An 11,554-nucleotide genomic window follows, 5' to 3' on the forward strand; every position below is an offset into this window, starting at 1 on the left:
GTCTCCTATTTTGCTTTCTGTTACCAAGAAAAGCAGAGTGGCTCAATATTTGTTATAATACTTACCAAGCTCAGCTAGGCCTTACTCGTATGCAATGTATGCCCATATACATGTCTTTAAAAAGATCACAGAACTTCCACAAATAATTGTATAATCCCCATAGCTATATGTATGCTTTAACTAAGCAAGGCTTAAGCTGTCAGACTCCTACTGTGGCAGCCATGAAACCTGGTGGCCAATTCAGCAAGGAGCAAAGTCCTCAGAAGATACAATACAGTTTCTAGGAGCTTCATAACAATAAAAGTAGGGAAATAAGACCCTGCATAGCACTCCCCTTCCTCCAATCCATCTATGTTAGAGCCCCAAAAAAGAAGGCATCACAACTTCAATCACAAGAGCTTTAATCAGAGTTTACATCTTGCAAAATATGGGATAAGCCAACAGAAACAGTTAAGCCAAGTTTTGGTGGTAGAATTTAACCAAGCTACCAGCATCTTTGTACTATCAGCATTCAAAGCCATTCAAGAGCAGCTTTCCAAGTTTATGTCTACATGGCCCTTGCTGCTGTGACTTACACAGATTTACAGCTGCAACTGTACTAGCTTTGCATCTGTTAGCACAGATACTGGTAGCAGTCTAACCATGGCAACACAGGATTAAGCACAGGCTACAAAAAACTACTCAAACTTGGTCAATTCACAACTAGTGTTAAATATCATACTGTCACTACCAGACCACTACTGTGCTTGAGACTGGTCAAGTGTGAAATGTGCCATTGCTGCAATACAGACAAACACTATAAAATTATCTCAACTGTTTAGTACTGTGAACCTTGATGGTTAGTCATGGTTGACACAGCACCACTGGAGAAAGCCTTATGTAGTCTTTTTATCATACCTATTAATACAGAGTTAACAAAACTAAAGGAGGAAGACACTTTATAGTCTGCCTGAAACCTCAAACTCTACATAACAATCACATTAAGCTGTGACCAAATGTTATTTTAGCAGGTAAATACTATACAACAGCATTTATCAATGCATTCATAATTAAGGCAAAGCAGCCTCTGGTAGTTTTCCTTATAAAAGGAAAGGTACCTGCAAATCAGTTGTACTGTAGTTTCCTATTTAAAGTGCTTGCTAAGTGTAGCATTTGGCTTTCTGCCCACGTGTTTTTAGCTCAGCATTGTGGTATAGCCTGGGTAATTGCACTTCAGGTGACAAGCTCAACAGAACTCAGAAGCATGTCAATAATATACTTTAAACCTCATCTTAACTTACTAAAGCAGTTTAGATTACAACGCAAAAACCCCAAAATCACTATTTATAGTTTGTTCTAGGAAGCATACTGTATCTATTCTTTCTAGAGTACAGAACTCTGTACTTAATGAGAAGGGAAAAAAAAACACCAAAGCTTACTTGTTCAGCATGCATTAGCTCATAACTGGGGGGTATAAGACAGCTAGGAAATGACAAATAAATTGGTGCATACAAGAGTTAAAGATACAGAATTGATGCAGCCTTCCAACATCTCAAGAGTTTTTCTATCCACTAACCTCCATCCAGAGCTTTGCTGGATCTGCTGAAATTAACTCACAGGATCTCCCTAGCGTCACCAGCAAGCCTACTTTTGTTTTAATAGCAGAAACTAGCCATTTTAGAAGCAGGCAGGTCAAAAATATTTCAGTGTTCTCTTGGAAACAGGTGAAAGCCACCCACATGCTCAAAGCTGATAGCTGCAGAGGGGAAGATGAAATAGAACAAGGCTGAGACACCAGGAGCTCTAATCAGGTCACACATGGTGACCTTATATTAGCCCTCAGTCATGTCCCAAAATATAGTCAGTCCAGTATAGGAAGAGAGATTAAGAGGGAGACACCTGAGATGGTCTTTGGGAATCCAAGCCTAAGTCAGATAGAGAGGTCTGGTAGCATCACAACAACAGGTCTTTTTGGGCCAAGCACACTAGAGCCTTCCTCCATGCCTCTGCCATTGCACAGAGCTATGTGGCATTACCTACTCAGACAGCAGGCAAGATCAAGTATGGCAAATGTGCCAAATATTGCTGAAGATATCCCTATGTGACATATCACTGCACACCCATGAGGCCTGGGAACAGGCAACGCCATGCTTTGGGATGGTTACTCACTACCCTTACCCCAACCTGACCCGATCTACCACTTAGCATCACACCTACAACTGCCATCAGGAAGCTCTCTGGCTAAGGCAGGCAGCACATACCTACAGCAGCCAGCCTAGCTGTGGTCTCCATGGACATTACCATTAAGCAGCATGGCTTTTCATAGCTTTTGTTTATTGCCAGACTGTTACTGAATTGCCCCTTGCAGGCAAAATATGGTCCCTGGTTGAAGAGCCCAAGCATAAGCATATCACTCTGCAAACCAAAGTGAACAACTAAATACACAAGCACAGGATAAGCCTACAACTTGGATGGACAAATTATTGTTAATATTTAAGTTGAACATTAAGGGGGCTACTTCAAATCAGTGAAATCCAAGTATCACTTCCAATAGCACTAGAAGCCAGACTTATTCCATAACATCCAGAAGAAAGCAGCCAAGACTAGCAGCCTTCTCACCCCATCCCTCCTTAGTATCAGCCAATACAACTACGATCTCTTTCCAAGTGGAGAACAGCCATTGATTATATGGGTTCAAGACCATGAACCGTGCTATTGTTGCCATTTAAAAATAGAGCTCCAGAGTGACATTCCACAATGACCCTGCTGAGGATAGTCTTTAGGCTCCTGATAAGTCTGCCCATAATTCTGAGAGTCAAAACAAACTTCAATATTAAGTTTTCCAAAATAATCCAGCCAACCCCAAAATGTAAAAGCCAGAATGTTCACAGACTCAGTGAAGTCTACCCCACCTATCCAACTTCCCCCAATAGTGCCACTAGTGCTGTATTTCAGGCCAAAGGCAGCCAAGCTTCTTCCACACAAATGAAAGACTGCTACTAGCAGGTAAAGAGAGTTACATTTCACAGAAAAAAAAAAAAAAATCTGTCAAACTTTGAAGCACATAAGATTTCTGGCAGGCACTGAGAAATGGAAATAATGCTCTATATTGGTCTAAAAACTTTTATATACTCCAATGGAGATCATACAGCAATATGAAACACCTACTTTCATTTAGAAGTTCACTGGTCTTTCAAAGAAGTGACAACAGGTCCTCTATAGAGAATTGTTTAAACACAAAAGACTACTATGGTTGCCTCAAGAAACAGACACTTACAAAATTATACAAGAAGAAATGTTACCATGATCCACTGAATTTGAACACTAAGTTTCCAATAAGAGTTGAGCTTCAGTGACTTTTTTTTTCTTAGCATCTTAAATAACTTATGGTCACAACAAAAGAGGTTAGGTAATGATATTGACACTTCAGCAAGCTGTCTAAGAACAGACAAGACTTTTTCACCTTAACTGAAAAGCACCACACACCATCTGAAACATTTTGGTATGGGCATTTTGTTACCACATAAATGACAAGTTAGAAGGGATTTAGATAACTACAAGACATTTGAGAGGTTAAGGTCTGTTTTGTACCTTTAAAGTTATACTTCTTAATACACTACTGAAAGGCATTCAGCTACTAAGTGTGAGTACAGTTACTATTCTGCAAGAGAAGTAACCATGAGCGCTAAGATGAAATTCATTTTTCTTCCATACATAAGCCCATTCTTTTATTAAAAGTGAATACTTAGTTATTCTAGCAAAGATAAGCAAACATTCGCACACCAGTGTAGTTTACATCCATGAATTAGAGGCTTATATGAGCAGACTATGCAAGAACAAATGCATCTTCACAAAGTGTATTATAAGTCAAAGCTACTCCATTGCATAACTTTTGCTTTGACAAGGCCAGAGATGACACTGCAAAAGAGAATATTATTACAGCCTTGGCCTAGGTCTGAGCACAAAAGGTTTCTAGCTGCAAAGTCATCTAAGAATTAATTTAAAACCAAGATTTTTTGCACAATGGAGAAATGTCTTTCACAGAAGACTTGGGTCAAGTGGCATAACTGGCTAAACACTGGGCTTTACACTGTTCCAATGAGTTTCCAATGGCAAAAGGGTTTGCATCTTAACCCCCTCTATTTTGTTACAATGCACATTAAAATGTTTTAAATACTTTAACTGGGATACATCTTGAAGAGTCACATAGCTATTGCAAATGTGTCCCTACTGCTACGAACTTAGGTTTCCTAAGCAAAAGCCCTTTACCTGAATTTCTAAATTGCCTGTATAATTTTAAGAGAACAAAACAGACCAATGGGAATACATCATGCTTCTAGTACTAAAACCTTAAGGAGTAAGACACAAAGACACAGCCTGCCTGCTGGACAACCTTCTCTTTGTTAATTACAAATATATGATATCTGAAAGTGTCATCCACAGCCCCTTTATGTTCCCCTTGTTCTTCAGGAGATAGCCTCAATTAAAAAAACCCCAAATATCCAGGAAGTCTTAAGGTCACATTTCTTCAAGTCAAGCAAGAGTCCAAAATATCCCACATGCACCCCAATTCAGTAACTTTATCATTTTTCTCCTATTTGTAGGCCACTGGTCAAATATTCATGCATTTTAGATATTTCAGAAAATGTGGAGATAGGCAATCAATTTGGCTCATCTTGGCTACTAGTGCTTCAGAGGGGAGGGTACACAATGCCAAAGTTATTACTATTAAAACTGGTCTGGTGAGATGAAACATTCTCACTAAGTCACTACTGCAAGAGCTTAGTAAGATTAACTGCAATTCTAACTCAAAATGCTAGATAAAACACTAAGGCTTTAAAAATGAAGTAACACTCTGGAAATAGCAAGCTAATTTGTGCACATGCATATGTATATGCACACACCTGATCACATATAGCTCAAGTTATAAGGGCCTGCTATATTGAGTCACATAACCTCCAGTCCAGCCACATACCAGCCCATCTGTAAGTTTGAAATATAGCAAACTAACTCACACTTAAGCTCAACATAGTCTCCACTGTTTAGTCTATACTATTAATTACTATGAATGCCTGATAATGGCCATAAACTACACAGCCAAACTGCATATCAAAGACTACAGTTAAGGTTCTGCAAGCATGTGGGTTTTTTTTCCCCCCTGGCATTTCCTACCCTTTAGATGCAAAGTGAGCATCATGCAGTAGTCCTAAAGTGCTATTAAAAAGAAGATACTGAATGCGAATATATCACTATGTAAAATAGCAGGCAATGTAAGCATGACTTCAGAAACAGCAAGGTAAAAACATGCTTGAGCTTTTGAGAAGTTACAGATGTGGTCCCACACTCTTACACTAGCATAACATCACTGCAATACTAGGCAAGAAATTTCAAGAGGCTCAGTTCTTTGCACAGAATGATCCTTGGATAAGGTAAAATAGCATGAATATTTATTTTTTCTTGTATAACAATGCAAACTCATAGAAAAAGAGCCAAACAATGGGACAATTATGCAAACTGACAGTGCTCCATCTTTCCAAATGGAAAGCTTTCAATTTTTATTCTAATGGTAGAGATTGGCTGTGCTACAGCCCTCTTCTTGCCATACAGCAGGACCTAATTGCACATGATCTTGTGTTTTCAGGCAGCATTAGAACTGGAAATCACTATCTGTTCTTCTTAGCATACACAATAACTCTACTTGGATCAGAGGAGCCCTAGTGAAAAGGCTAGGAGCTGGCTACCATCATTACCTTGCCCATTGCCTCCGGAGGCTAGGCAACTGTCCAGAACAGGCTACAGGCTGGATGAGTTGTCTGGGGGGTTCTGTGGGGCTCACAGATGTAACCATCCAAGAGACTATATGTAAAGCAGAGTAAGGGTCAATCAGGTATTCTCTAGGCCTGAGAGTTAGAGATCATAACTGTGCTTATGATCAGTGAACTAACATCAGAAGTTTCTTGCCTCCCTGCCTGCAGACAGCTTAGCAGCTGTTTTGCTTTAGAGATAGCCTGCTCTGAATGGGAGCTCTTCAGACCCAGACCAAGCAAATCCAGCCTCTATTCACCTGCAGCACCATACCCCTCTACTGCATCAAGCCTCTGTTTATTAGCATTGATGATACCTAAAAGCAACAAAAATAGAAGATTAAATACATAGAGAGAAGCTCTGTAGCACCTAACAACAGAGGCCTGCAGAAAGCAGCTTTTGTGCTGAGAGCACCACAAATTTTTCCCTTGGCACTAAGGAATATTTTTGTGGAGTTAAAAGTTGTTACTGGTAAACATTCATTTGCTTCATTTTAAGCTTTCTGGGAAGTAGCCTACAATACCAAACTTTTAAACATGGTGCTCATACTTGCCATCAGTTATCTATAAGTAAATTACATCTCAATTCACTGCTCTGAAAAAATTATTCCCACATATTGCAAATTGCTTTGAAATCAAAACAAATCACTTTGAAGAAGCTGAGATCCAACAATACAGAACTCTAAACAGCACCTGGTTAACAGTTACAAAAAGCAAGGAAAAGAATGCCTTGACAAGTATTTAACCCCCAAATTACTTGAGAAAACTAAGCATAATGCTTGGGTTCTTTCCCTCCCTTAACTTGTATCAAAACATGCTCTTTCAAGCAGAAACACCTCATGAAATAAATTGCCTTAAGAACTATCAAATAGCAACTCTAACAACGCAGTTCATTTTTCTTGTTTCCTTGTGTGTTAGGTGTATTCATTTTCATCTACCCGGCCTAAATCAAAGGAACTTTTAATATTGACTGTTGTTCTACATTAAACATGCTTCTTGACACAGCATACTTGGTCAAACTGTGCTTCTGGGCAGCACTATGCATTTAATAATGAAGTTTCAATTTGTATAATTTCTCACTTGTACCTTTCCTGAAAGGTTGGCTCCCAGCACAAAAATACCATTCAACTATAAAAGTGAGAAGAATTTCCTTTAAAAACAATCAAAAAACTGTGATACTAAGGTAGAATTGCACCAAACACACAGAACTAAGCCAACCATCAGGAAGTACCTTCTATTAATACTCTAAGTATCCTGAAAACATTGCTTGATCAAAGTATTGGGCAGAGGTTTATCAGCCTCCAGGTTCTGAAGGCCCAAGCATCAAAGACAGACACTGGATTTCAAGGCAGAAAAAGACTGATCAACAGTCAAGTGAGATGGTAGAAGTTTCACCACACAACGATCAGCCATTGAAACCTATCCCAACTAGCACCTATCACTACCAGATTACAGCTTAATACCCTTTGTTGTGGTGGTCCCTATTTAAGCATCAGCTGCCAAAACTAAAAGGTGAAGAAGTTCTGCCATTAAGCAAAGAACCCTCTCAGCTGAATGGAAGATGCCTATAGCATAAAGGTGGCATTGATGAACTGCTCACACATAGTTCTGCAGATGACAGCACAATTTGTTTCTCTATTACTCAGGCACTGCCTGCAAAACTACAAAAACACAGTCCCATCATTTCCAGAGCAATTCAGAACTACCACATAGTCCAGTGAAGTCCAATCTAAAGACCAGTCTTATACCATGTCCTTCCCAGCTGACCTAAGAAAGAAACAACTAGTACTATGACTTGGACATGAAGTATTTCATTCTGAGAAGTCTTCCCTTTGTCACTCAAAAAACCCTCGGTAACTGAATCAGCTGTGAGCAAGTCAGTATCTTAGAAACACAAGGTCTACCCACCTTCCACCCTTAAACTCTGAATGAGCCAGGGACAAAAAAAATATAAAATAATCAAGTTCACCTATTGCAGTCAAATATCTGTAGCCCAACACAACTGACTGCCAGAAACTGTAGCCAGAGTGGCAATTTCTTGCTGACAGCAGCTAAGGGACAGACATTTACTCTTATCACTGGACCTCTTTGGAGGACTTAACTTCACTAATCCTGAGCTACTTTTGCCTTGCCAGCAAGGAATGATGTAACCAGTGCATGTGAAATAGCTCAAATCCTTCCTTGAGGGTAGTAACCTAGAACTTAAGCAAATGATTGCCCAAAACATTGTCCAGTCATACTGAATAGCTATATAAAGTCACTAGATAAGGCAAAAATTGAAAAGGATAAGGACAGCCATGCAGAAACACCTGGACTTGTGACAACCTCCACTGCAGATGTGCACCTTTAGCTGATTGCATGGGGGGGGGCTTGCAGTTCAGGACTGCTCCTATACCTCACTGATAGAAGCAACTCTTCACAAAGCGGTTGCTTCCCTTTCCATGTAGCTAGGAGGTTCTAAACTATGAAATACTGCAGCAGATCTGAGCACACTATATTAGTTGATAAAATATGCTTAGATGCTGTGCTCAAATTTTTAATAAGTCCCTGACTTTTATAGCCAGTACTAAAGTATTGATAACCTATCATTTAAACAAACATTCAGGGGTACATGTTTTCTGCTTCAATTTATCAAATGCAGGATAATTAAAGGATTAGCAACTGAAACCAGAACTTGTCAAAATGCTGAACTAGCTTTAACAGCAGTAGCTCCCATCAAGGGGGTGCAAAGAGAACACTTCCCTCGTTTCAGTTTATTCAGCTAGTTCAACAACCTAGAGAAAAAGGTCATGTTTCTCCAAGAATAAAGAAGGTGCCAAAAGCTGATGTTACCAGCTTGAAGAGCTCCATGAACACAAATCAAGCATTTGTATTCCCAATCAACCATCACTAACACTTTCTTTATTAAGGTCACATTAAACAGGTTTTCCTCAGAATATTTATATTTGAGCTTAACTAGAAGCCTTTTTACTTTCTCTCCAGTTCCTACCCTCAAACCATACCTCAAGTGGAAGAAAATTCCCAAACTCTCATAACCACAAAGTTTAAGAGTTATATCCTGTAATTACATATTTACAATCCTGCTTACCTAATCTTAGGAAACTAAGACGACAAACTAAGATGAAGCTAGATATTTCATCAAGCCAAGAAACCTGAAAAATAAATCAGATGCCGATCTGATCTAGTGCTCACCTTACACTGAATATATCAAAGTAGTCACCCCACCAAATAAAATTTAGGGTATTAACCTTATTTCTAAATGACTCAGTAAGCCAAGTCTAACACGTCTAAAGGTTTGCCTGAAGGCCCAATACAGAGAAAGCCAAGAACATTGCTTCTCCAGACAATAAGACTCCTTCTCCCTAAGGAGAAAATGAGGGTCTAAGACCACTTTTTCAGTGGCTCAGATCGTAGAACATACAACCAAAGATCAAACGCTACCAAAAACAAAAACACCATGCATGGCTCCTCATGGAGAAGAGGAAAGACAGAAACTACATACGACAAACTCCAGCCATGCCTCTTAAAAATAATCCCTCTGCTGTGGAAGGGTGAAGGCAACATGAGACCTTAGTCTCCCACTCAAAATAAGCATCACAGGATTAGGCAGAAGGCACAACAGTTCAAGGACATAAATATCAGAAAATATATCACATTCATAATACTGAGTTAAGGCAACCAGCAATCTTGCCTAAATCTACACTTGTTAATGCACATCCCCGATTTATTTCACAGGCTGCTTCAGCTTCTTTCTAGAAAGAATTACAAACATACAGTCCAGAGAGCTCCCTAACCAAACAGAAGTATTTTGACCCACTGTGATTTCTTCAAAAAAAAAAAGGAAAAGATGAGGAGGAATGTAAACACAGGAAGAGGTCACCAAGCCACCTGGATGTAAGTATGACCCAGTTACCAACCCAAAACTAGAGCAACTTCCTGAATAAGTAAAGATGGAGGTCAATCTAGGAATATACCTATCACATCTACATGAGTAAGCCAGCCAAGTTATTACAAAAGGCAAGCCTTGTGCCAAAGCCTTGCCTTTCTTCCAAACAATAAGGCAGAACCGAGCATGACTCAAATCTATTATTACCCAAGCTACAGGTTGTTTTGTGGAACAAAGCTTTTAATCCTTGACTCAGAGAGACCAAGATGTATGTTAGCAAAGCAAAGAGATCATCCAGAAACGTTTTCAGTTTGACAGAAATCAAAGGGTATGAAATGAGAGATGCAGAAGCCACTACTAAAACAATAACTCCTAGGAGCCAAAGGGGACAATATTTTGCCAGAGCCTAAGTGTACATCAAGTGCAAAGGGGTAGGTCCAATGCAACATATCTTCTGTTGACACCAAGGTTTTTTTAATTGCTTCTTTTAATTAAAACATGCAATTATTCCTCCAGTTGTTTTAAGGATTTAAGTCAGGGGTCCTCAAACTTTTTAAACAGGGGGCCGGCGCAGATGAAGTGGTAGGGGGTCATCTGCGGTTGCTTGGTTTCCCCCCCAACCCCCAGCAGGGGGGTTCTGCAAATACCAGGGGCCGGATTGAGGACCCTGGGGGGGCCGTATATGGCCCGTGGGCCGTAGTTTGAGGACCCCTAATTTAAGTTGTCTACCTTTCTGGGACAGCAGTGCCAGATTTCTTGTTTACTGTTAACAACCACAAAAAGTTTTTGTTTTAACAGGAAGACCGAGAGAGGAATTGAAAGCATTTATCTACTTTCATCGATTATGTGTTGCTGAAGCTCTTTGAAGGCTGCCCTCTAAAAGTCTGGAAAAGAATAGGAAAATGGGGATGGGTGGGGGAACTGATCACGAACAAAAAAAAAATAAATAAATCCCGAATCCCATGAAGTTTTGAGGAAAACACAGCCTTTACCCCTAATTAGTCATCCTACACAGGATGCACATCCCGAGGGAGGAAGGAGTCCCGCAGGCCCCGGCCGGCCGGCCCCGCAGACCGCCCCCGTCGCCCCGCCGCCGGCAGTGGCGGGGCAGCTAGCCCAGTACCGTCTGCAGGCGCCGGGCCTGTCTGCCCGCCCTCCTCCCACAGGCCCCAACCCCTTCCCGCAGGGCGCCAAGGGGCTGACAGCGGCCGCGAGCCCGCCGCCGCGCCAGGGTCCCCCCGAACCCGACAAAGAGGCCCCGGCAGGCGGCAAGGGGCATGCGCGCAGGCCCCAGCGACGATTCCCCGGGACCACCGCAGCGGCGGGAGGCCGGGCCCACCGACAGGGTGGGGGGGAGAAGGCCGTACCTTGAAGTACCCGCCCTCGTAGAGAGTGTTGGGGGGCCCGAAGATCGCCACCTCCCAATTATAAAGGTCGGACTCGTCGACCAGGGTGATGCGGAAGCCCTCCACCGGCTCCTCCTGCAGCGACTTCAGCTCCAGCATCAGCGCCTTCTGCGAGCTGCTCATCTGCTGCTGGGCCATGGCGCGGCGCGGCGCGGCCCCTGCCGCCCGCGCCCTCCCACTGCACTACCCCACGGGCCCCCACCCCTCCACACACTGACAGCCACCGCCGCCGCCACTTCCTTTTGTGACGGCGCCCGCTCGCCACTGACCTCAGCGCGCCGCGCGCCGCCCCGCTCCGCGTCCCGCCCCTACCGGCGCGCTTAAAGGGGCAGCGCTCCCTTTGAAATGGCTCCTTGCCATTTCATCAGTCTCTACAGGTCGTAGTCTGCATGTCCTCTCTAATGAGGCCTGGTCCCACAGTGTTTGTTGTGGGAGCAACCATGTGCTGGGCTGTGAGTGGGATTGAAGAGGCTGTGCTG

The 11,554-nt window shown here is 42.0% G+C and overlaps 1 protein-coding gene across 1 annotated transcript in view; it reads right to left on the minus strand.

Annotated features, from left to right (window-relative positions):
* LOC129734849 (ubiquitin-conjugating enzyme E2 R2-like) overlaps positions 1–11,328 on the minus strand; it is a 28,518-nt gene extending 17,190 nt beyond the window's left edge. The window contains exon 1 of the mRNA XM_055700181.1: positions 11,037–11,328. Within this exon, the coding sequence (XP_055556156.1) occupies positions 11,037–11,213 (177 nt within the window). The 5' untranslated portion in view covers positions 11,214–11,328. The remainder of the gene's footprint in view (positions 1–11,036) is intronic.
* Positions 11,329–11,554: the final 226 nt, after the last annotated feature.

Source organism: Falco cherrug (assembly GCF_023634085.1).
Source record: "Falco cherrug isolate bFalChe1 chromosome W unlocalized genomic scaffold, bFalChe1.pri SUPER_W_unloc_1, whole genome shotgun sequence".
NCBI lineage: Eukaryota > Metazoa > Chordata > Aves > Falconiformes > Falconidae > Falco > Falco cherrug.